Source organism: Rhinolophus ferrumequinum, chromosome 8 (genome assembly GCF_004115265.2).
Source record: "Rhinolophus ferrumequinum isolate MPI-CBG mRhiFer1 chromosome 8, mRhiFer1_v1.p, whole genome shotgun sequence".
Taxonomy (NCBI): domain Eukaryota; kingdom Metazoa; phylum Chordata; class Mammalia; order Chiroptera; family Rhinolophidae; genus Rhinolophus; species Rhinolophus ferrumequinum.
The window spans coordinates 82544754-82571883 of record NC_046291.1 but is presented as its reverse complement, the minus strand read 5'-3'; the positions used below and the strand labels follow the sequence as shown (position 1 = coordinate 82571883).

General features: G+C 43.4%; 1 protein-coding gene across 1 annotated transcript in view; it reads right to left on the bottom strand.

Moving 5' to 3' along the window:
• LCT (lactase) overlaps window positions 1-22561 on the bottom strand; it is a 43538-nt gene extending 20977 nt beyond the window's left edge. Inside the window, exons 1-6 of the mRNA XM_033111413.1 lie at window positions 21922-22561; window positions 13561-13640; window positions 10452-10535; window positions 6857-6959; window positions 5497-5575; window positions 2158-2884 (exon numbers count right to left, since the gene is read on the bottom strand). Of these exons, the coding sequence (XP_032967304.1) occupies window positions 2158-2884; window positions 5497-5575; window positions 6857-6959; window positions 10452-10535; window positions 13561-13640; window positions 21922-22561 (1713 nt within the window). The remainder of the gene's footprint in view (window positions 1-2157; window positions 2885-5496; window positions 5576-6856; window positions 6960-10451; window positions 10536-13560; window positions 13641-21921) is intronic.
• Window positions 22562-27130: the final 4569 nt, after the last annotated feature.

Genomic DNA, 27130 nt, shown 5'->3' with positions numbered 1-27130 from the left:
GAGTACATCAAGCCTGGATTTGAATCTTGACCATGTTACTCACTGGTTCAGGAAACTCAAATAATCTTATCTCTCAACTTCTGCTTCCTAGTCTGCAAGAAGCAAGTAATTATGGATCCATAGAGGAGGATTAAATGCCATCGTGTAGATAAAACACCAAGCAGAAAGTTAGAGTACAGAAACTTGCTACTGCTCAGCTCCCTTTCCTTTTTATCATCTGAAGATGATGACACTTACTTTTGAAGAATTTCTTACCAAAACACGCCCTAGGAAGTAAAACTCCTGACTGGTTCTCATGTCCCAAGTGTTAGTCCTTAACTGGGTCCTAAACTCCAACAGTAAGCGGTGACCCCCTCCACAGGCAAGAATGCTTCCCTCTACACTAGTGAGACAACCAGCAGAAACAATCATTGTGATGGCATAACAACATGGACAAGTGTTAATGACATGTGAAGTAAAAAACGAGCCCTGGGGTGAGTAGGAGGTGTCAGTGCAGATTCATTGATCGTAACAAATATGCCACGTCGGTGGGGGATGTTGATAATGGGAGAGACCAGGGGGTCGGGGGAAGATGAGAAATCTTTGCATCTCCTGTTTAAGTTTGCTATGAACCTAAAACTACTCTAAAAGTGAAGTCTATTTTTTTTTAAAAAAAGGCATTAAGCTAAGTGCTCACTGTGATGGCACTTTGAATTCAAGGAAGCCAAGACTGGAAGGAAACACTGGTAAGAATCATGAGAAAAATCTCTTCTTTGAAGTTTGTCCATGATGGTATTATAATGTTTTAACTAATAAAAGCACAAATTGAGGGAGAAAAGTGAGATGGACTTTCTCATTGAAGTCTCCGTAGAAAAATCTCAGGAGCCACAGTTGTAGGGACCAGAAGCCTACAGTGGAAAGGTTTGGCTGATTTTTACAACACGGAGACAAACAGAAAGGTGCAAACCTTCCATTTTCAGAAGTCCTGTCTCTCCCCGGGTGCACTCACTTACTCAGAGCAGAATGGAAACCTTGACTTAAGTGATATGATTTTTGGCATTTCAAGGAGTCATAGTATTCCAGCTCATTCTAACTGGGGACATTTAGAATTGTTCTCCAATTTCTTAGGTGTGTTAGTATCATCTTCCCCAACAGGTTTTAACATCTTGAGGACATAGGTCATATATCCTCCTTAACACCCAGCATGGGGCATAGTAAATACTCATTTCAGAACAAAACTCTAAGTGTGGCAGGGGGAAGCCCAACTAACATGTCTACCCTAAAGAATGCTGCCAGGGAGAGCTGGTGGGTTTTCTGGGAGATTTTGAAGAAAAGGAAAATGATGGAAGAAAGCCATATTAAGCCATTGTAAATTTGTCTCCAGTATATACATCCCCTTCTTGTTGAGATGATACCCTGACTGCCCTCTGGAAAGCCAACCCCTAGGTCCCCACCTCGCAAGCCGTGTGTTGAGGGGTAGAGCTGGGACCTGGACCCAAACCAGTCAGTGCCACACAGGCCCCTAGACTAGAGCCAGTGATTGGTTCAGGGATGGACATGTGACCCACAGGGAGACTTTTGCTGAGAATGCCAGAACAGAGGCATGTTTTCTTTTCTGTTGGTCTTGAAATATGAGGGCAGGACTGCTGGCTACCAGGTAGCCCAAGAATAAAGCCAACGAGGGAAGCAAGAGAAGAAGAAAAAATTGGGACCTAGTAACATTGTTTGTGGTCTGATCAAGCTTCACTCTGAAAAGCTTTTAACTGAAAAGCTAAAACCAAGACTTTTCAGTTTCCTGAACTCATAAATTCCCCTACTTGCTTAATTAAATTTGGGTTGGGTTTTCTGTCACTTGCAACTAAGAGTCCTGGATTACACATAAAACTCGCATTGGAGTCCAGTAGACGTGGACTCAAATTCTGGCTTCAAAATGTCATCCTTCTGAGCCCCAACTCCTTCATTCATCAGTGCTGTTCTGAGGATGTAATAACTATCCTTAAAGTGCCAGCACAACATTTGGACAAAATAAGGTGATTAACAATATATGGTAAATCCCTCCTTCTGATTTCCTTCAAAGGTCAAAAAGTAAACTCTCGCTGATGGGAAGATAAAGTGACTTTCTTCCAGCCAAATATCCCTTCTCCTTCAGTGAGTAGGAGCTACAAAGATGGGAAGTACCTTAAAAGAGGCCACTCCTGGGTCAGAGATGCCCGGTGCGTGTTGGCCAGTGCCATAGCCCGCATAGCTCATCACCCACGGCTCGTGGAAGGTCACCCACAGCTTCACACGGTCCCCAAAGGTGGAGAAGCAGAAGGCTGCATAGTCCAGGAAGGCATCCACCACGCTCTCATTCTGCCACCCACCGTAATCCTGCAGGGCCTGAGGCAGGTCCCAGTGGAAGAGTGTGACCATGGGTTCGATGTGTGAGTCCAGCAGGCTGTCAATCAGCTTGTTGTAGTAGTTGATACCCTGGGGGCAGGGGTTGCGCCCGTGCCCAGTGGGGAAGATGCGGGACCAGGAGATGGAGAACTTGTAGACCTGAGCCCGGAGGCCGCGAAGCAGGGCAATGTCAATGTCCACCTTGTGGTAACTATCGCTGGCCACCTCTGGCGTCGCTTGGTCCTTCGTGGCCTTCTGGGACCTGAGTCGGTCCCAGACACTTGCCCCTCTTCCATCCTCGGCCCAGCCTCCTTCCACGTTAAAGGCTCCCGTGGAGACGCCCCAGAGGAAGCCTTCGGGAAAAACGTCCTGCATGAAAGCATCCCTTTCTGCCCTGGACTGGTTAGCAAATGTTTCCCAGACTCTCCGATAGGCGGAGCTGGGCGGCGAAGAGCCTACTGCAGTCTCGAGGTCCTGCTTCCGGGCAGCTGGAAGGGTCAGGCTGTCAGTGAGAGAACAAGACGTGCTACAGGATGGAAGTGACATAAAAGGACATAATGAGTAAGGACTCTGTGAGTGACAGATGCCCCTAGACTGATGAACAGCGACAATGTGTTCAATCAGTAGATTCCAGAAGCTCTAAGTGGAAAGCCAACTCCACAAAGCCATGGGCAGGAAGTGACTGGCAGATAGGAAATTATTATTATTACCCCTTCTTAGATGAGTTATCATTGCTCGTGCATGAGTAGAAATACTGTACCGACTCTACTGCTCTCTGTATTAGATCACCCGTGAATACTGTCTTCAGTTTTGATACCATACTTTTTTCTTCTTACAATGTATTGTTTATAAAACATAGCTAATAATAACGTTGACTTCAATTTATTGAACCTTGATTCCGTGCCAGCCACTGTGATAAGAATGTATATATGTCATCTCATTTAAATCTCACAATACATTTATGAGATAGGTACTATAATTATTTACCTTGGGTCTGTCTAATTTGGGAAGAGACTCAGCACACAGAGCCTCTGTCTCTAAGCCCGGCCCCTCCAGCTGCCCCTCCTTCATCCGACCCCCCCGCCACATGCACTCTAAGCCACCTCAGGGCATCCCACATAATGCTCTTTTCTCCCTCCTCTGGGGAGCAGTGCTGTGTCCCCTTTTCAATCTGGTGTTACAGTCATTTGTGGGCCTGTCTGCCTCACCTGTGAAGTCTACAATTCTTGAGTGAGAAAGCGCTATTAGTCCTCTCAGAACACCCCTCCTCCTGCAGGTTCTCCATCAACACCCGCCTGACTGGGACCCCCCACCCCACACATTGTCAGTTTAACATTAGCTACTATTGGACCTTCACTTCAGGCAAAATACCAAGAGATCAAGGTGTTAAAAGAACCTTGGAGTAGGTGTCACATGTCATCTTGTGGTTTTGTAATCACTAAGCTCTCAAGGTTTTCCTTTCATTATGACCTCAGGTTTTACCCTCTGAGAAGACATAGCCCCAGCACTCCTCAGCGGACTCCATGTAGGGTCAGGGAGCAGTCACTCCCTGCTCACTTCACTGTTTACACTCCTAGCACAGAGCCTGACCGGCGGCAGCTGCTCAGGGTCTGTTGGTCTGAACGGCTGGTTTGAAGTGAGCTGAGTGGACTTCCCCGAAGTTGCTACGGCTCAGGACAGCCAGAGCTGGGAGAGGAAAGTACAAAGAAGTGGTGAAATGTAAGGTTATGACCCTGGACAGAGCCATACTAGAAACTTCTGGGCCGGCCCGGAGGCTCAGGTGGTTAGAGCTCCATGCTCCTAACTCCGAAGGCTGCCGGTTCGATTCCCACATGGGCGAGTGGGCTCTCAACCACAAGGTTGCCGGTTCAACTCCTCGAGTCCCGCAAGGGATGGTGGGCAGCGCCCCCTGCAACTAAGATTGAACACGGCCCCTTGAGCTGAGCTGCCACTGAGCTCCCGGATGGCTCAGTTGGTTGGAGCACGTCCTCTCAATCTCTCAACCACAAGGTTGCTGGTTTCGACTCCCCCAAGGGATGGTGAGCTGCGCCCCCTGCAACTAGCAACGGCAACTGGACCTGGAGCTGAGCTGTGCCTTCCACACCTAAGACTGAAAGGACAACAACTTTAAGGTGAATGACACCCTCTACAACTAAGATTGAAAGGACAACAACTTGACTTTGAAAAAAAAAAATCCTGGAAGTACACACTGTTCCCCAATAAAGTCCTGTACCCTTTCCCCAATAAAAAAAAAAAAAAAAAATTACCTTTAAAAAAAAAGAAAAGAAAAAGAAACGTCTGAGGTGAGACATTGACCAGGAGAGCTGTAGCTGAAGATCTGGGCAGACAAGTCTGTGTCCGGCCTTCTTGATGCGTGGTGCGTGCAGCCCCCGTGTAACACACTCCCACGGAGTGCTGAGGGCTCTGGGGACTCCCAGTGCTGGTTTCCACACCCTCATTTTCTCGCTCACTCAAGAAGCACACTAGGGTATGAGTGCATGAGAGTGATATAAATTGTGCGATAACCTCAAATCTGTTCTTTTTTTAAGGATGACACGTACAAATGTTGGTACCTTAGTCATCCGTTAAGAAATTATTTGCAACCGCACCATAAATTAGAATCTCTGTTCTGAGAACACTACCGAGTTAGGCTCCTGTCCCGCTGTAACAGGTGGCTTTCCTATCTACGCTGTCCCCTCACGGGGGAGATGTCACATTCTGCACGAGGAAACGGATGCAGAGAATTCCCCTCACTTACTCAGATCACGAAGCTTCAGTGGGATGGTCAGATCTCTCTTCAACCCAGCCTGCTCTGCCACAAATTCCCCAGATCTTACAGTAGAAGGCTGGGTTCAAACCTCAGCTCTGCTAGTTGTGTGCACTTGTGTGAACTGCAAGGCGGCCGAATGAGAGGTGAGAATGCCAGAACTGTGCAGGGCCCAGAGGAAGACTCAGTGAGAGACAGGTTCTCCCAGCTTTCCCCTCTGAGCCTTCACTCTCCTCTCTAGAATGTCCACAATGAACTCACTGGCCCGAGAGGCAGATGACAAGAGTTCCATGAGATCACACATGTGAAAGAACAGCAGAGTATTTGGCAAATATCAGTTATTGACAGTTTGACAGGATATGTAACGGTACCTTTCCTTGGAACTTGATGAACAGCTCAGGAATATATTAATATCAAACCCAATGGTGAGCACTTGGTCTTTATTTATGGCTGTAAGAGAAGAAGTTTAATTAACTCTACCTGAAGCCCAACCAACAATATGGATGACCATAGTCAAGTTTTCCTTACTTATACAACACACCCAACCTCCAAGCAATGGTTCCAAGTCCCTCTGGAAAATTCCACGGGGTTGGGATTTAAGGAGGTCAGAAGTGGTTCCTACCTAGTTATGACTTGGAACAGTGGCTCTCTGTTCATGTGCATCAGTACCACCTGCAGAGTGTGTTAAGCACAGATTCCTGGCCCCCTCCAAAGTCTCTGACCTGAGGTGGGCTCCAGGATGGGACTGTCTAATGAGCTCCCAGGTGACGCTGATGCTGCTGGTCTGGAGACCACACGGGGAGAACAAATGACTTAGAAGAACTCAAACATCAGAAAAGGGTGGAATTTTAAAAAATTGTAGTAGACTGTACATTAAACCTAAAACCAACCATTCTAACCATTTAGAAAGGGACGGACTTCAAGAATAGAAATTATTATGCCATGAAAGGTGAGTTAGGGGGACGGTTATTATGTGGAATCTATGGACGAGTTTCATGAAGTCTGTGAAGCCAGCTCAGCACTGGTTACAGGTGGTGGAAAGGGCACTACTGAAGGTGACTGGACTATCAGGGTGCCAGGGACGTACCCCCTAGGCCCCTTCCTGCAGAGTGTCTAGCGGCCCTGATCCGCTGATGCCTTAACAGACCCCGCCTTTCCCTTGACTTGATTGGACCCTAAACAACCTCCTGATCCATGGCCCACCAATCAGATTCACTCTCAAGAATCTGAAGAGATATTGAGGAGATGGTCCACGTGCTGTGGGTCTTAGACATTAAGGTTTGGTCAGGTGCCTGCCAGGTCCAAGTACAAGTTGAGGTAATGGGGAAATGAACAAGGGTAAGCCAAAGGGGTGGGTGGGGGGAGAATGGCAGCCCTGCCAAGAAGGACAGGGATGAGAAACCATGGAGGGAGGGGTAATAGAAGGGGACATACAGGCTCAGAACAGTCCCCATATTTAAACCTGACACATGATGCCTGATAGTCTTTATTTCCATAAGACCAAGGCATTGTTGGCATCTTTGCACAGAACCTCCCGTCTTTCTCAGGTCAGCGGGAGCTAAGGGACCAACAATAGGAAGGCGAGGGAAACTAAACCCCTCTGGGATGGGCTCTCAGACCAGCCCTCCTCAGGTTCCCCCTCCCACTGGAACCCTAGACTTTCATGATTGCTACCCCCTCAAGCCAGTATACCAACTGTCACTCAAAACCTCTCCAGTGATGTCCACTTACCTTCCAAAAGGCTGGAGAGCAGTCCAGCTGGGTTCTTCCTGGTGGAGAGGCAGTCCTGGAGTTTTAAACTGAAGATGAAAACTTCCACTTTTGGCTCAGTAGTCTGAAAAAGATAAAGGCCAGCAAGTGAACCAAAGCTGCCTAGAGTAAGTCTTTTGCTAACAGGGACAGCTTTTCAAAATGAGAAGCTGTGAACACTCCGTCTGGTTTTGGAAATTACCTCTAGCCACCTCTGTCAATAAAGGGAGCTGAGTCTGGAGTCTGAGGGAGAAAGATCTACACTCTTCAGTAACACAGGCCACCCTCCCTACTGACCCCCACCAAAGATACAGGTTCACGTGTGCCTTCCTCTCAGGCTTACGAGGCACCTCCTAGAAGCAGGCATTGCCTTAGAACCAGGAACAAGGCAGTCTGCCCAGGTCAGAGGACCGTGTTACTACAGGAAGCTGAATCAGGTGCTCCCATCACAATATTTATAGATATCTGGGCTTTGCTTCAAAACAGTCTGGCTTGGGAGGAGGAAGTTATGGTTTAGTTGAAACAAGATCAGCTACGAGTGGAGAGCTTTTGAAGCTGGGGACGGTTTCATTGCACTTTTCTTTCTCCTGTTGGCTATGTTTGCTATTTTCCATAATAAAAATGAGCTGTCCTCATTAAAATTGGAGCAGCTGTAACATTTCCTCCCATTTCTAGCCCTTTCAGAGTCCAAGGAAACATCTCTAGGTTGACATGTTGTTTGACGTCACTTCAAATGACTTTTTTGGGAGAAGTTGGGTTTGGTTATTTTTCCCACAGTTTTCCCTCCTCTAAGCAAAGGCCACTGAGAAATACCAACAGCAACTGCTTAAACAGGAGCCAGGCACATTCTTTATTTTCTCAGAGCCTTCCCTCACAGCGCCCCTTCTTTACAGATGAGACGCCTTGAGCTCTGAGAAGCCGGCTGAGCTGAGCGGGACCACAGCGAGCGGAGCTGAGATCACACAGCCTTGTTCTCTCTGTGCTGGGTCAGGGCCCGCGAGCCAGCCTCCTAAGGCAGCCCAGCGCTTCCTCCTTCCTGAACGATCGACGCGCGCCAGGGGCCGCTGTGCCATCACAGGACTGAGAGCGGGAGGAGCCTTCTGCCCAGCGGGGAATTCCCGGGGCGACAGAGCCTTTTCTGATCCGTGGCCGTGGGACCCCCTCGTGGACTCCTCAGAGCCTGTGAATGTGTCATGGGCACATTTATCCACGTGCTGGGCCTGAGGATGTCCTCCGGCCCTAAGACACCTATGTGCCGAGAGGGGCAGCTGCGGTTCCCGGGGCTCAGAGAGACAGGCAGGGGCTCTGGGGAGAGAGGAGGCGACTGCGAATGGGCGGGGCGAGGGCTCCTGCTCCTCCTGCCCTGACTTCACCCTCTTCCCTGCAGCCCGCAGGAAGAGGTCCCTTCAAGGAGAGTGTGGGGCCCTGGGATGAGGAGGGACGGTAGCTGGCAAGGAAGCTGTGGGCAGTGCGATTCAGGTTCCTGTGGACACGAGTCAGCCCTGCTCCTTGGAGAGAACTTGGCTGTTCTTTCTGTCCTGGGTGTGTAACTGTGGGAAATGCTACCAGGCGTGGAACGAATGATCCCAGACAGGGACAGTGTCCTCTCCAGCTCAGGTCTCTCCTCACCACGGAGTGGTCATCCTGAATCTTTGGGGCTCTCGCTGCGCTGTTCAGTGCAACATCTGGAATTTCATTCCCACCGAAGGAAACAGCAGGAATAAAGACCCTTTGCTACAGGGTGTAATAAATGGCTGCTACGTTTGTCAAGGGAAGGCTTTACCATTCCGCTGGCCGGCTAGGGACTGAGGGGTCACAGCTTTACCCAGACACTGCTGGGAGCAGGTCTTCTTGAGAATGTTTTGATGTAAAAAGGGAACCACATCCCTTTGTAAACCACATCCTCAAGCAGAGATCAAGCCACTGATCTGTTGAACGCCCCTCTGGGGCATGCAGCATCTGCCAGCGTAACCCAGAAGGTTTTAAAATGTCAGGAGGTCTCAATCCATTAGCTAAGCAACAAGCTCTGGCTGAATTCCTTGAGGAAGACAAAAGACAGATTTCAGTTGGTCACAGGCGGCGGCAGGCCTTGAAGACACCACAGCGCTGTTTAAGGCCCACCTGGGCAGGCTTTGGGTCACAAGCCAGTTTGGGCTCAGGTGAGAAGGTGTTTATAAAAACAACTAAACTCATATATGACTGTCAAAAATGTCACCCTCATGATACTGTTCCCAGCACGTTGGACTGATTTTGGTTTTAGAGGCAGTGTGGGGTCATGAGAAAACCCTGGTTGCAGTCTCAGCTCAGATGCTCATTACCTGGTGTCTGACGGTGGTTAAGTTTCTTAAGTTCTGGGTGTCCTGGGAGGATAAAGTGCCCCATACAATGCCTGGGGTACAGCGGGCACTAAAATCCCAGCGGCTGTCAGTCAAAGGTCTTGTGAAAGCATCTGCTGCCTTTGATGAGATCATCTTATTATTTGTGGATGACAAGAGCAGCGGTATCTACACAGCTCAGCTGGAAATACACAGACATAGGGATGGAAGGGAGGCTCACTGGTCCATGTTGAGCCTCCCGCCTCAGGTGAAATGGAGGGTCCACCTCGCTGAGGATTTGACATTAATGAGCTTGGCCTTTAAATGGATAATCCCTCCGACAACCCATCCTCCTTGGTGCTGGAAGCGGTGGGATCGAAACTAGGAGGCACAGGACTGAAAGCAGAGGGGAGGAGCTTTGTGCCCGAACCTACAGAGGGAAAGTAAGGCCTGGGTGAGTTCCGGTGGCATCTGTAGAGAAAAGCCTGCGACCAGGCAGCTCTTCAGGGGTAAGTATAGGACACTGCTAGGACTCAGGAGGGCAGGAGAGAAACCACTCCCCAGTTCTTACATAATCTGTTATCCCATCAGGAGATGGGGAATGGTCAGGACTCCAGGAAATTAGGCAAGGAAGTTGCACAGCAGGGACCAAGCATAGGAGACACAGCTAATTGTTGGGTGGGAGGTGCCTAACATACTTTCTCTAGTAAGTCAGAATCTTAGACTTGAGAAAAACATTACTGGTACAGGAAGAAGGGGCCTGAGGTTACAGTAAGGTCCCAATAACTTGTATCTGATTTGGTAGACCTGGGTGTGAAAGGTGTTTTTTTTCCCCAAAATTGTGGTAAAATATTTATAACATGCAATTTACCGTCTTAACCATTTTTAAGTATAGAGTTCAGTGGCATTAAGGACATTCACATTGTTGTGCAACTATGACCACCATCCATGAAATGTCTTTTTTAATGTCCTCAGAATGAACACTGGAATTTTGATTCTCTGTAGATTTCTATACAACAAAGCAGAAGATCCTTGTAGATATTTACCTTAACAAGCCAACCCTCATTATCCTTTCCAGGGAAGACTGCCTAAGCTCCCAATGTTCTCCAGTGATGCTTTCAACGGAAATCTCCCCAGATGCAATTCTGCAGGTCTGCTGCTGTTGGTGGCAGTTCAGTTTATTGTCAACCGAAGCATTAAATGTCGAATATGCTGTCAGGAACCTTTGCCACTCGTCATCAGTGGGAAAAGGTTCACCTTACCTGTAATTTACTCAGCTCCTGCAGCAAACTTGCCTCACTTTGGCATTTGTAATACAAATCAAGAGAGAGGAAATCAACTGCGTCCTAGAAATAAGTAAATAGGGTCATTAGCGCATAAGCGATTTCAATACAAAGAACTGCTCAGAAGTGTTCTCTTTTGTTTCTCCTATTACTAAACTGAATACTCCAAAGTGGGATTTTCCAAGGGAAAACAGGTGGTGGAGAAGCTGTGGACACAGTGAGAATGTGTGTGTGTGTGTGTGTGTGTGTGTGTGTGTAGGACTATGTGTTGTTGGGGACACATCAGCTATGTACTCAGCAAAGCACTCGGTACACAGTAAGTGCTCAGTAAATGCATATGAGTAAATGAATGAAGTACTGTATGCCAGACGTAGTGGGTTCCCACCGAGTAAGGGAGTCAGAGACCAGAGCTGCCCTGGGCAGCAACCTCCTCACAGCCCGCCCCCTTTGCCAGGACAGAGGCGGTGGAGCCCTCAGCCACCTGCAGCCCCACAGGGACCTCTGCAGACCCTACCGGGGCACTGAGTTTTGTTTTCATTGTAGGCAACAGCCACTGGCTACTTTCAGGCCACAAGTTTAAAGCCCACCCCAGGTGGCCCTAGTCTGGCTCATACAAGTGTCCGAGAACAGAGCTCTGGCGATCCTGGTCTTGGACATCTCTGTCCATGGTCCACTTAAGGACGTGCCCCTCCACCCTGTCTCTAGCCTGCATATACCCTAAGAACTTAGATTCAGAGTCTAAACGTGTAAACATACTACTGTGCTTCCCTCCCTGGCCTTCTCAGCAAGCCACTGCTGTCCTTGCCATGACTAGATCCTCGCCGGTCTTCTCCCCCTCAGAGATCATCTGTGCCTCCAGGACAAAGGCATCTGGTGACAACCATGTGCACTGTGGACCTTGGGGGACTGGCTCCCTATGGTTTTGCCAAACTGTCGTCGGTGTTTATGAAACAGTACATACACTTGCTCCGCTTTGGCGAGTGCCACTCAAACCTTCCGCTACCCACCCTCTCAGTTCCCTACCACACATAGTCACTGAGTTTCTGCTCTGAAAGTCACTGTGCTGGGTACAGGGGTGGGGATCCACATTTAAAGATGAGTCAGAAGCTGACAACTTAATAGAGAGTGTTAGCACCGATTACATGAAGAAGAGGCAGAAAGTTAGAAGTGCTATAAGACAAATCCACACCAGGGGCTCAAACCTTGGTGGGGTTAGACTCACATGGGAACTTGGGAAGCCTCTGACAGCCCAGAACTGTCCTTCTGAAGCAGGGCCCTTTGGGACCCCCGCAGAAGTGGCCTCCCAGGGTCCCCGGTCTCACTGTTCCTTGACCTACAGCTTCACAATAGATCATCCCCTGTGCTTGAGCTCAGAATGTCCCTGTCCTAGGTCCCTGTTTTAGAAAATGACCCTGAAACTTATGATTGATACCGTTAGGCTTATTGATCACATTCTCTATGGTCCAGCTTTCTTTCCAGACTACTCCCTCATTGTTCCTGGGTTGCCGATGCCACCAGAGAACCATGTTGCCAGAGGGAAGGCTCCATGCAGACCCCCGGAACTGTCAAGTCTTTAGAGGAACGCCCAGATTTTCCCTTAAATACCCTGAGCCGGTCTGAGAATGTGAAGGCAGTTTTTGGAGGTGTTAACCCGCTGCCTCCTCAGACCACCGGTGCTCTGACAATAAACGCTTATCCTATGGCCCAGCTCCTGTGTGGGTCTACTGGCTGAGCGGCACAGGCCGCACCAGGCCTGGACTTGGTTGGCCTCCTGCTTTCACTTCCACATTAAACCTTGGTCTCTGCATGCTTTACTGGTCCTCCAGGTGATTCTGATACACACCAAAGCCCGGGATCCGCGGGTCTACACAAACGGCTATGGGTTTCAAGTGGGGAGAGACCATGTCAGGTTGAGTGAGGGAGTATTATTCATTAAGCAAGGTCTCCTGGTGGAAAGCACATTCACTTGGATGTTAAAAATGGGTAGAATTTTGTTGGAAGAGATTTTTGAGGAAGGCTCGGGGGATAAGGAAGGACACTGAGTAGGGAATGAAGAAGAGCAAAAGGAAAGCATGACACACGCACTGGGAACAATAAGAGGTGAGGCGAGGTGAGGTGAGGTGAGGTGAGGTGAGGTGAGGCGAGGCGAGGCGGGAGGGGGAGGCCCTGAGGAGTTTGCACCAGTTCAGGGGAGTGTAGCTTCCCATTCCCAGCAGGAGACTGAGTGAAACTGCTTTTGGAAGATGATCCAGAAGCACCACGTGGTGAGGGTTAGGGCAGAGAGCCAGGGTCAAAGGCTATTGCTTGATGAGCACTTTTATGATCAGCACTTTGGTCTCCCAAGTTTATAACTGATAGCAGTTATTGCCCCTTGTAAATTAATTTAGACGGCATTCTCACTGTACAATCAGCCAGGAAGCAGGTCATTTAGAACCTTATCACGTCTAGATTTTAAGTCCCTGAGCTGATAAGTCGGAAGCCCAGACGCTGACATACGGGGCCTCCATCACGTCACAGACACCAGGGTCTGTTCTAGGGCAGTTCTATCTGTACAACACCCTGTTCCCTGTCAATGCCACAGAACCACAGATATCAGCTGTTTTTACTGATGGCTTTCCACGCTGCCCAGCAGCCGATGTCACAAAGGCCAAAGCTATTTAATTCTCAGGTGTTTTAACTGTTCTTACTAAAATCATAGTTAAAAAGTTATATTTAGAGGAGGTAGAAACCAGGATGGGTACTCTAGAGAGCACATTATTAAAAACAAAACAAACAAAAAACGCTTTACCTTAACACCGGCTTTGCTATATAAACTGACCTCTCTGTAATAGCTATTTTGGATTCTTTTAATCAAAAATCAAAGAAAGCAGAGGTCTTTGACTTCTTTGTGTAGGCAAAAGCTGACATTTGACCCAGCAAGGTCTGGGGCTACAACAAATGAGATTTTGTTTTAAAGTAATTATGAATCTAGGGAAAGTATTTTCCTCAGCATGGACATTGCTAAATGTCAAGCCAACAAACACTTCCCTTATTTTCTAAAATTAAAATCACATATGTTATAGATGCTATTTCTTTTGCCTGTCCTCACCTTGGCAAGCGAAGATATGGATGGTTCTAGCAGGAGCTCTGAGAGGGCTTCCGCTCGCAGGACCACAGAGAGCTTTCCACCTGAAACCAAGCAGAGGAAGGAGCTGCAGGTTAAGTGAGGCAGGAGGCTGTGACCACAGAAGCCACTTGAGAACTCGTTTCCTATTGACCTTTCTAGTCCATGTTCACTGACTTAAAGATTTCTGAAGAATTATTCACATGACTTTACCGTAGCTGAAAGACTTTAGAAAATAAGTTGGTTTAAAAAATAAATGTTCCTTTAGAGAATGTTTCATATAAATTAGGACTCAAACACAGGAGATTTATAAAAACCTTTTAAAGGAATAAAAACAGTTACCCTGTCCAGCCCCCACTCGACCATGTGGGAACAGTCCTTCCCCACTTGTTTTTTTAAGCTTTTATTTATTTTAAGTGTGTTTTCCAGGATCCATCAGCTCCAAGTCAAGTAGTTGTTTCAATCTAGTTGTGGAGGGCACAGCTACAGTGACCCACGTGGGGATCGAACCGGCAACCTTGTTGTTAAGAGCACCGCACTCTAACCAACTGAGCTAACCGGCCACCCCCTTAATTTCTTTTTAAAAGCTAGGTGCTCTCAGGGAGCTGCTGTTACCTGTCCTCATTCGCTGTACAAACATCAGTTCAGCCCCTACTATGCCCTGAGGGGAAAACAAGGAAATATAAACGTATGCAACGTGCTCCTACTTGCTTTGACATTTGATGGGCTAACAGTGGTGCTCAAAGTTGTGTGCTTCAGAACTGCCTGCCGGCTTGTCATGCGGGGTCTCTGGTCCCCCTCCCCGCAGAAGAACGCAGGACATGGTGAGGCCAAAAAGGAACACCCACGGAGCCATAGATAGGGGAGTCATACCACTATATTCTCCCTAGCGGCTGGGTTGGAGACACAGGAAGCAGGAGCCACACAATGAACAACTTGCCATCCGCTTCTCTACCAACCAACCAACAACCCCACTTGCTAGTTGCAATTCGCTTGCTAACCGCACTTGCTAACTACAATCCACCATCCACTTCTCTGCCAGCCAAGCAACACCCTAGTGTAGCCACGACAGTTATATTAGTGGCTAATGGCTAACCGGTAAAAACTGATGGCCACCCAGCCACAGTGGATGGCCATCTGATTACAGCTGATGGCCATCTAATAACCAAGCCAACACCTTTCCACGTGAGGCCGAGAGCCTGGAAACAGCTCTCCGGGACTTGTCAGCAGAATGGGGCCAGCCCTTTTAACACGCTTCTCTGCTGCTTCTGATGCAGTGGTTTTCAGACAACTGGAAACACAGCTATGGGTTTGGGATCCCTCAGCTGTCTGTATCACTCTCTAACTCTCTGAGGTGCATAAATCTTTCTCTCTCACTGGATTGTATGCTCCTTGAGGAGCAAAACCTAAACATTTCTTTAGTCTCTCCAAATATCAAGCTTAGGACTGAGTGCATGACAAGTGCTCAGACCTCCAATTTGGAGACACTAAACAAAAATTAAATAGAACCAGTTTGTGACTTAAACCATAGACCATATGTTTGACTTTTCTCCCTTTCATTTAAATTCCATACGGGAGAAAGATCTCCACAGCCAATGGAACCACCACTACCAACCAGTGCCAACTACAAAGTACTTATTTTGATAAGCATAATGGGACTTTGAAATTGTCTGAGCAGGAAATATCACTCAGACACATTTAGTCCCCATTCCGATAAGATAACGCTGTTTTCCAGTAATTTAATGATTGTGTGATGGATCCACTTCGCCTTCCACAGATTAACATGCTTCAGTCTATCATGATGGGGGCGGACAAAGAACACATGTGCTCGGTTTGTACTTAACATTTTAAACTGTACATTTTAGTACCATCTCTAGACCAATGAAGTAAAACAAGGGGACGTTAATCCCGAAGCACAATTAACCGACAAATCATTTCTATTTGAATTTGCAAGCTGTTTTTAGAATGGAGAGTGAACAAAATGTACCTGAAGTTCTGTAAGGCTGACAGTGTATCTTCTATGTTGAGATTTAAACCTCTAGTGTAATTCGATTTAACAGTGTAGTTTAGCGTGGGACTTTTTGAAAGTTTTTTTTTCTTTGGTTCCCTTTTCCCTGCCAACCCTTAACGATTCTGTTTACTATACATTTACTATGCATGCCAGTTTCCAGGATTCTGTTTACTCCAGGCCGTATGCAGACCAGGCTCAATGACCCGGGACTTTCTGGACAATGACTTGAAAGAAGTTTTTATGTCTGCATAAGATCCACTCCTATCCCTGAAACAGATTGGCCTCTGGGAAGCGCCCTTTTTTCCCAGGAGTTGCCTGACAAACTTTCCCTTTCCTTCATCGAGTGCCTGTCTTAAACTATAAAGCCTCTGGCAGTGTTAAGAACGGAAAGGCAGTCTTTGTGACAAGGCGTCCACTGTCTTCCCCTAATGCTGGCATTTTGGAATAAACCTGCTTTTCTTTCCACCAATCTTGTCTCCTGATTTTTGGACTAGCGTACAAGCAGCTATTTGGCACGGTAACTATTCCAGAAATTCTTATATCATACAAAATCACCAAACTTCCCCAATATGGTTCCCAACCTGTTCCTCGTGCAAGCATAAACTATACTTCCTCTAAAAATATGTTGTGGTCTTCCACACAGAATAGCCCCTTTCCATTTGCCCTTTTCCCTTTTGCCCCAAATGCTTCCATAGAAGGAATCTGGTCAATACTGAACAGCCAATATCAATTCTTTAAGCCACTACTGCCAGGGGTGGGGTGGGGATGACTAGTGTTACCCTGGATTGTGTCCCAGTGTCGTGCCAGTGGAGGACGCTGTGTGTAACGCTACACTTCCCATGAGAAGGGCGGCCACGCCCCACCTCCAACTCTCTTCTTTGTATCCTCCCCAGTGTCAGCACATTGAATACATCAATAGGAGGTTTCGAACACGACATACAAAAAGATCAGAAAAGAACTTTTCAGAAATTGTGGTAAAATATACATAACAAAATTTACCATTAAAATTTTTCAAGTGTACAGTTCAGTGGCAATAAACACATGAACACTATTGTGTAACCACGACCACCATGCATCTCCAGAACTTTTCCATCATCCCCAAGTAAAACTCTGTATCCATAGAACAGTAATTCCCCATGTTCTCCTCCTCCTAGCTTCTGGTAACCAGTATTCTACTTTCTGTCTCTGAATTTGATTATTCCAAGTCCCTCTTATAGATGGAATCATACAATATTTATCCTTTTGTGCCTGGCTTATTTTACCTAGCATCATGTCATCAGGGTTCATCTATGTTGTAGCGTGTGCCAGAATTTCATTTCTTTTTAAGGCTGAATAATATTCCGTTGTATGTATACTCCACATTTTGTGTATCCATTCATTCATCCATGGACATTTGGGTTATTTCCACCTTTTGGCCATTGTGAATAATGCTGCTATGAAAATGTGTGTGTGAATATGTGTTCAAGTCCCTCTTTTCAATTCTTCTGGGTATATGCTCACAAGTCCTAGATCATATGGTAATTCTATGTTTAATTTCTTGAGGAACTCCCATATTGTTCTCCATAGTGGCTATATCATTTTATCTTCCTGCCAACAATGCACAAGGATAACGATTTCTCTATATCCTCAACACTTAGTATTTTTTGTTTTTTGTAAATAGTAGCCATCCCAATGGGTATGAAGTAGTAACTCACTGTAGGTTTGATTTGCATTTCCCTAATGATTGTTGATGTAAAACACCTTTTCATGTACTTATTGGCCATAGGAGTACCTTCTTTGGAAAAAAATGTCAATTCAAGTCCTTTGTCCATTTTTTAATAGGGTTGTTTGTTTTGCTGTTGTTGAGTTCGTTTGTTTGTGCTTTTTAAAATATTTTCTGGATATTAATCTTTTATTAAATATTGTAAATATTTTCTCCCATTCTGTGGGTTGCGTTTTCCCTCTGTCGATAGTGTCCTTGGATGCACAAAGATTTTTAACTTTGATGAAGTCTAATTTATTTTATCTTTTGTTTCCTGTACTTTTAGTGTCATAATCAAAAATTCATTACCAAATCCAATTCACAAAGTTTTTATTCTAATGTTTTCTTCTAAGACTTTTATAGATTTAGCTCTTATGTTTAGGTCTTTGATCCATTTCAAATTAATTTTTTTGCATATGGTATAAGGTAAGGGTCCAACTTCCTTCTTTTGCATGTTTTCCCAGCACCATTTGTTGAAAAGATTGTCTTTTCTCCCATTGAATGCTCTTACGACCCTTGTCGAAAATCATTTGACCATATAGGTGAGGATTTATTTCTGGGCTCTCCATTCTATTCCATTTGTCTATTATAAATTTGCCTTATGCCAGTACCACACTATTTTGATTACTGTAGCTTTGTAGTACGTTTTGGAATCAGGAAGTGTGAGTCCTCCAACTTTTTCTTTTTCAGGATTGTTTTGGCTATTTGGGATTTCTTGAGATCCTGTATATATTTAAGGATAGATTTTTCTATTTTTTCAAAAAATGTTGTTGGGATTTTTATAGGGATTTCATTGCATCTGTAGATATTGACATTTTAGTAGTATTGACATTTTAACAATATTATGTCTTCCAGTCCATGAACAAGGGATGTGTTTCCATTTATTTTTGTTTTCTTTAATTTCAGCAATGTTTTATAGTTTTCAGTGTACAAATCTTTTGCCTTCTTGGTTAAGTTTAGAAAAGAACTTTAAAAAAGTATTTAAAAGAGGGAGGATAACTCCCCACTCCTTAAGTGTGGACTATGTGTAGTGACTTTCTTCCAAAGAGTAAAGTATGGAATGGAAAAAAAAAGAGACTTTACAGTGGAGAAACCTGACAGACATTACCTCAGCCAGGTGATCAAGATTAACATCAGTAGTCATAAATCATGTTGATAGTATGTACCCTTAATAAGGTGCAATGAAAATGACACTTTATTCTGTGGTCTTCCTCCCCCAAACCTATAATCCTAGTCTATCCATGAGAAAAACATCAGACAAATCCCAGTAGATACAGTCACAAAAGACCACGTGTTATATTATTCCATTCATGTGAAATATGCAGAACAAGGAAATATATGAGACAGTTAATTAGTGGTTGCTAGGGCTGGGGTGGGGAGGGAAATACAAGGGTAGGAGGGTGACAGCTAAAGGTTACCAGATTTCTTTTTGAGGTAATAAAAATATTCTAACATTGACCATGGTGATGGCTGCACTTATCTGTGACTATACTAAAAAAACCATACTAAAATATACTAAAAACTTTAAATGTGTGAATTGTGTGGTGTATGAATTATATCTCAAGAAAGCTATTTTTAAAAACAGGCATCTTACAAAATACCTGGCCAGGATTCCTCAAAACTATCAATCAGATTATCAAAAACAAGAAAAGTCTGAGAAATTGTCTTGCCCCAGAGGAACCTAAAGCAACATGATAATTAAATGTCATGTAATGTAATGAGATCCTGGAATAGAAAAAGGACATTAAGGAAATCTGAATAAAATATGGAACTTTAGTTAATAATAAGGTATTGATATTGGTCCATTAATTGTAACAAATGTATCAGACTAACTTAACATGTTAATATTAGGGGAAACTGGGTTCAAGAAGAGGGGCATATGGGAACTCTCTACTATCTGTTCAATTTTTCTGTGAATCTAAAGTTGTAAAAAATAAAGTCTATTAATTTTTTAAAGCGTTGATTAAAAAGGAAAAAATCTCATACAAACTAAGAATGTCTTTCAATTCTACAGATTATCTCTGACTTTTTAATGATTGCCTCCCAATCATTAAGAAAAATCATAGTACAGAAAATGACACTCCAAAGAATGAGCATGGAAAAGATGCACAATTACTTAAGAACTTTGAGGTTTACCAGGGAGGGGAAAGGGATGAAAACATTTGAAACTAGAAATTCTAAAAAATGAAGAAACGAATTTAAATAATTGTAAAAAGTACCATTAAAAATATATCAGAAAAAATCAATTAAAAGAAAAGACTGATAAGTTTGTGTTAAAAGTAAGAAGTTCTGTTCATCAAAAACTCCATAAAGAGAGTGAAAAATATGACATGAACCAGAAAAATATTATCATTACATACACCCAATACAGATTAAATTTAAGAATGTATAAAGAACTCCAACAAGTCAATAAGATCAACAGGAATTTTAAAGAAGAGGAAACAACTATGGCTAATAAACATGTGAAAGCATTCTCAACCTGAATAGTAATCAGGTAAATAAGATACAAAGAAATACTTTCAAATCCATTAGATTGGCAAAAATTTATAATTTTAGAAATTACAAGAGTTGAAAGGGTCAACAAGAACTCATATGTTGCTCAGGGAAATGTAAATTGGTACAACCACAGTAGAAAACAATTCACATTCTCTCTCAAAACTAAACATTTATATCTCCCACAATTAGCAATCACTTGTGTATATACACAAGAGAAACTCTTGCACATGTACAGAAAGAAACATGTATAAGAATATTCATAGCAGCTATGTTCATAATAGCAAAACTTGAAAACAATTTGAATTTCCATAAGCAGGAGAATAAATTAATAAAATGTGGGGAAAAAATTTGGCTTAGCCACACAACGGAATATTATATAGTAGCAAAAAATAATGTACTATAGCTATATTCAACAACATGGATAAGCCTTGGAAACATGATTTTGTTTGAAAAAAAGGAAGCCCTAGAGGATTACAAAAAGTATAATACTGTTTTATGGTGCTCAAAACCAAACCAAACAAAATTAAATACAATGTTGTTTAAGCATATATGCACTTGAGATAGAAATTATATTTTAAAAAAGTAATGGAATCACAATGAGATACCATCAGAATGTCTAAAATAGAAAAGATGAGAATGCCAAATGTTGGCAAGGATGTGAGGCCATTGAAACTCTCATACACTGCTAGTGGAAGTGTAAAGTGGAACAACTGTTTTGGAAAACTGGCAGTTTCTTAAAAAGTCAGAAACATCTCTACCTTATGACCCAGCACAGCAATTCCACTCCTAGGTATTTACCTAAAAGAAATGAAAATATATGTCTATACAAAAACTTGTATAAGAATGAATGTTGATAGAAGCTTTATTTGTAATAGATAAAAACTGGAAATAGCCCAAATGCCCTCCACCTATGACACATCCATAATAGAATACTACTTAGAAGAAAAAAGGAACAAATTACTACGGCAGCAACAAAATGAATAAATCTCACAAACTTCATGCTGAATGAAAAAAGACACACACACACAAAAGAGTACAGGCTGCATAATTCCATTCACATCAATGCTGATAGAAATCAGATCAGTGGTTGCTCCTGGGGGTAGATTGATTAGGAAGGGATACAGTTGATAGAGAAGGGCATTTTCTGAGGTGTTGGTTAATGTTTTATATCTTGATAAGAGCATGGGTTCCATGGCTGTATGTGCTTGTCAAAACTAATCAAACTGTAAAATTAAGATCTGTGCATTTCACTATATGTGAATCATACTCTGATAAAAAATTCTTAGGGAAAAATCAGAACTGCGTTTCATATTGTATTTTCTAATAAGCAGTAAATGGAAATTTACTACTTTAACATCTTTTTAAAAAACATGGTGAATATGTTTTATTTGATAAAATGCCAACTTTTCTGTAATTAATTTTTTTAAAATTTAAAATGTTTGGCCTTGTACCTTTAAGCTATTGTAGACACCAAATGAGGTGAAAAGCCAAAATTGATTCTCAAAACTGGTGTACCGCAGGTTCACTTAGGGAATTAATTAAAATCACAAATGTCCAGGTGCTGCCCAGACCTACTGAATGAGAACCGTAAGTTAGCTATGAAGCAGGAATATGGACAATTGCAGCTCCGCTCTTCTCTCTACCTATTAGCCTATCATTATTTTACCTTTGTATTTGTGTGTCTCCTCTGCTGGAATGCAAGCTTCAACTAGAATGTATAAGTTGCTTTGCAGAAGAAAAAGGGAAGGGTGAGGTAGGACGGGCCATCTTGAAGTCTTGAAAGAGTCAAGGAGGCAGGACTGGAGAAGGAGGAGGACAGGAAGATAATTGGTGGCAACACAGACTCAAGACTGGGCAAGAGGCACTTAAAAGATACCTTTCACAGGAATGCCGGGCACTGTGAAATCAATAGAAGCCACCCCTCTCTGCTTCCATTGGGAAATCTTCACCGCAATATTTATTTCTCCCTAAGGATTAGGTATGACGGGACTATTGAAGGCGAGTCGGAAGAAATGCTGAGTGCTGCTTCCGGGAGGATGGGGGGAAAGTGGGTGATAAAGGCTGCTGGTGGGTCCGCCAGGGGGTCATGTGTACTCACCTTGAGAAGCATATTTTTCGTGGTAAATCTCATAGGCTTTCCTGTGGGCGTCAGTGAGGGTCTGGAGATGTGAAGCTCTTGATTCCTGGTGGGGAAGCTCCGTTATCACCTCCTCCAAGTCACTAAAAGTGAACCAGATCTCAACGAGGTCCCCAAAGGACTGGAAGGCGAATGCAGCATAGTCAGCAAAAAGATCGGCAAAGACCTCACTTCCCTGGACCGCGCCGGCGGGGAGGGTCTGGTGGTGCAGAGCGACCAGGGGCTGGAGCTGCGCGGTCCTCACGGCCGCGAGGAGTCGCCGGTAACACTGCACTACTTTCCGGTCTGGCTTCTTGGAGCTTCCTGCCGGGAGAAGTTGCGCCCATGGCAGGAATACTTTATAATGGGTGGCCTTACTGGCACGAACGCTACTCAAGTACTCCGGCAGGAAAGTGGGCAGTGGCTGGCGACAAACGTACATGTCTTCGTCCCCTGCTGCAAACTTGGAACCCTGGCTTCCCAGGGGACTGCTCAGGTTGTGCAGCAAGTCATAGGGTAGAGGACCAGCGGCTGAAATGAAATTCCTATCAGATGCCCAGTCTAACGCCCAGCACGAAACACTTAGGAGGACAATAAAGGCTAAATTCCGAGGCAGCTCCATTTTCGAGGAACTGTTAGGAGGAATGTGGAATCCTTACTTTATAACGACAGCTGAGGTTGGAAACTACAAAACGATTATTAACACTTAATATTTAACTGGGTTATCTATAACAATGAAACCAGTACATAGTTCACCAATGTTATATCACAAATGTAAAGACGATAAGAGATAAACCTCAGACGGGTCACCCAGTTTAAGCAGGGGAACCTAGAAAATGTCCTAAGAAAAGAAGTTCTCTACATTTTTGTCTTATTTACACATTATTTTAAAATTTGCTTACATAACAGAACAAAAGGGAGTCCCTCGCCAAACTTTTTGTCCCCTTTAAAAATATGTAAATAAATAATGAACACATTTTGTAAAAGATTCAAACAATAGAGAAACATATATGAAAAATTTGTTAAGTTCCCCTTCTCTCACTCCCCTCCCCTTCCTATGTAAGCATGTTCAACACTGCTTCCTTCCGGTTTTCTTTCTCTGTGTAGCTTAATAGTTATTAAGGAGTCGGAATGCCTGGGTTTAAATCTCATCTGGAGAAAGTTACTTAATGTCTCTGTGTCTGTTTCTTTATCTGTAGAATTGAAATAGATAGGTTGTGAGAATTAAATGAGGTCATTCTTTTTAGCACGTTTAGTACAATGCAACGCAATCATAGTAGCTATTACCCTGTTTCACTGGAGGAAGACACTCAAGAGATCTGTCCATGGCTTCAACGGATTTGCCAAGATGAGGAGGTTGCAAAAATCAACAAGGCTGTGGTTGAGATGGCAAACACTTTTAACGTGAGTGTGAATGAAGATGACATTGAGAAGCTCCCAGAGGTGGTTCCAGAGGAATTGACTAATGAGCAGTTGTTGCGACTGGAACAGGAGTGCACAGCTGAGAGGATGCCAGAGAACAGGAAACTGCAGGAGAAGAAAGAGAAGATGAACCCCCAAGGATATTCAAAGTGAAGGGCTTAGCAGCTTTTGCAGATTTCAACAAGTTCCTTAAAACGTTTGAAAACCTGGAGCCCGACATGAAAGGTTTTCACTGATGGAGAAGAATGTTCATGGTGCACTATCTGCTTACAAGCAAATTTATGATGAAAAAAGTAACAAATCAAGCAAACCACCGTGAACATATTTCTGAAGAGAATGACATCTCCTCAAGAAGAGCCTCAGGCAGGTCCTTCAGGAGATATTCAGAAGAAGGCATTATCATAGGAGATGACAGCTCCATACGTGTTATTGCCCCTGAACACCTTCCAGTGGCACAAGACATGGAGGTGGGAGACAGTGATATTCGTGATCTTGACCCTGTGTAGGTCGCGGCTAATGTGTGTGTTTAAACAGAAAAAAGCTTACACAATAAGGATATAAAGTATTTTTGTACAGCTGTACAATGTGTTTGTGTTTTAAATTATTACTAGAGCTGAAAAGTTAAAACAAATTAAAAGTTTATAAAGCAAAAAAAGTTACAGTAAGCTAAGGTTAATTTACTGAGGAAAAATATCTTTAAATAAATTTAGTGTAGCCTAAGTGCAGTGTTTATAAAGTCTGCAGTCATATGCAGTAATGCCCCAGCCTTCACATTCACTCACTGACTCACCCAGAGCAACTTGCAGTCCTGTAAGCTCCACTCATGGTAAGTGCCCTATGCAGCTGTACCATTGTTTTTTGTACTGTATTTTTATTGTATCTTTTTGTATGTTTAGATGTGTTTAGATACAAAACACTTACCATTGTATTACAACTGCCTACAGTGTTCAGTACAGTAACGTGTTTTATAGGTTTATAGCCTGGGGCAACAGGCTATACCATATAGCCTAGGAGTATAGTAGGCTACACCACCTAGATTTGTATAAGTGCACTCTATGTTATTTGCCAACAACAAAATTGTCTAATAATGCATTCCTCAGAAAACATCCCTGTCAATAAAGGATGCATAACTATGTGGCTTTTATTATGTTGAGGTACTTTCCCTCTATACCCATTTTGTTGCGTTTTTATCATAAATGAATGTTGCATTTTGTCAAATTTCTTTTCTCTGCATCTATTGAGATGATCATATGATTTTTATCCTTCACCTTGTTAATGTGGAGTATCACACTGGTTGATTTGTGGATGTTGAACCTTCTTTGCATCCCTGGAATAAATCCTACTTGAATGTGGTGTATGACCCTTTTAAAATGTATTGAATTCTGTTTGCTAATATTTTGTTGAGGATTTTTGCATCTATGTTTATTAGGGATATTGGCCTATCATTTTCTTGTAATGACCTTCTCTACTTTTGGTATCAGGGTAATACTGGCCTCATAAAATGAGTTTGGAAGAGTTCTCTCCTCTTCTAGTTTTTAGAAGAGTTTGAGAAAAATTGGTATCAATTTTTAAAAATATTTGGTAAGATTTACCATTTAAGCCATCTGGTCCTGGACTTTTGTGTTTGGGGGTTTTTGATTATTGATTCAATCTCCTTACTAGTAATTGTTCTGTATAGATTTTCTATTTCTTCATGATTAAGTCTTGATTGTTTCTACAAATTTATCCATTTCTTCGTTTGTTGAATTTGTTGCTGTATATAATTGTTCATGGTAGTCTCTTATGATCCTTTGTATTTCTGTGGTGTTAGTTATAATATCTCCCTTTCTGATTTTGAGTCCTCTTCTTTTCTTAGTGAGTCTAGTTAAGTGTTTGTCAATTTTATCTTAAAAAAGAAAAGCTTAATTTCATTGATCTTTTTATTGTCTTTTAACACTTCATTTCATTTATTTCCACTCTGATCTTTGTTACTTGCTTTCTTCTACTAGCTTTGGGCTTTGTTCCTTTTCTAGTTCCTTGTGATGTAAAAGTTAGGTTGTTTGAAAGCTTGTTTCTTGCTGTAGGAACGAACACATGAACTCCCTTTAGAACTTCTTTTGTAGGATCCCATGATTTTTGATGTTTTATTTCTATTTTCATTTGTTTCAAGGTACTTTTAGATTTCTTTTTGATTCCTTCTTTGAACCATTTATTAGCATGTTTTATCTCCACATTTGTGAATTTTCCAGTTTTCTTGATAATTGATTTCATTTTATGTGGTCAGAAAAGATGCTTGATGTGATTTCAATCTTCTTAAATTTAAATTTGTTTGTGACTTAAATATGATTCATTCTGGAGAACTTGAGAAGATCTGTTGCTTTTGAATGGAATGTCCTGTTAAGGACATCTGGTCTAACATATCATTTAAGGTCAATGTTTCCTTATGATATTGTCTGGATTGATGAAAGTGGGAGTATATTTAAGCCCCCTACTATTATTTTATTTTTTTACAGGACTTTATTGGGGAACCATGTGTACTTCCAGGACTTTTTCCAAGTCAAGTTGTTGTCCTTTCAATCTTAGTTGTGGAGGGCGCAGCTCAGCTCCAGGTCCAGTTGCCGTTGTTAGTTGCAGGGGGCACAGCCCACCATCCCTTGTGGGAGTCGAACCGGCAACCTTGTGGTTAAGAGCCCGTGCTACAACCAGCTGAGCCATCCAGGAGCTCAGCGGCAGCTCAAGGTGCAGTGTTCAATCTTGTTGCGGGGGCGCTGCCCATCATCCCTTGTGGGAGTCAAGGAGTCGAACCGACAACCTTATGGTTGAGAGCCCACGCTCCAACAAACTGAGCGATCTGGCCACCCGGGAGCTGAGAGGCAGCTCATTGACTTCATTCTAGTTGGGAAGGGCACAACTCGCTGGGCCATGGGGGAATCGAACCAGCAGCCCCATTGCCCAGAGCTTGCGCTCTAACCAACTGAGCCACCCGTCCGCCCCCCACCTCCTACTATTATTGTATTGCCGTCTATCTCTCACTTTAAGTCTATTAATATTTGCTTTATATTTAGGTGCTCCTATGTCTATATTTGCACATTTTGTTTCCAACTGTCCTGGAGATATTTCCATTTCAAACATGTTTACCCCATTTTTGTTTGTATATCCCATAGCATAAGTAATCACAACTTATTACCTATGATATCTAAATATCTAGGTATCTATTACAATAGATCTCTGTTGGGATTTGGTTGAAAATACATTACAATTATAAATTAGTCGACAACTTCAATATTTAAATAGACCCATTCAGGAACATGTTATTAAACACTTATCAAATTTTCTTCATAATCCATTAGCTTCTTCACCTTCTTGACAAGTAACATGTGGAGGAAGGGGGTATGTGGAAATGTAAGCACACTTATCCAGATGTGCAAAAACTATTTGTTCTAATGACCTCACCTTGCTCTGGAGCCCCCATTCTCACTAATTGTAGAATTGGGGAGGACAGATTCAACAAAAAGGAACTCATTTCCTGAGCTTCAAATTTTCCTTTGGGTAAATAATTGATCAAATTAAAGTTCAAATTCCAGGCTGTTTCTCTGCTTTCAGGACCTCATGACCATATTTTCTTTATCAAATTGGGAGTCAGTACAGGGAGGAATTCTTTCTTGTTGTCTCCTAGACAGGTTTTCACTAGAATGTTGTTCCTATCACCTGTTACTGATTGTTCTGCCTGATATTTATCCATTCTTTATACTATATCTCCTAACTGCCTAAATAGGAAATCTGAGATCCT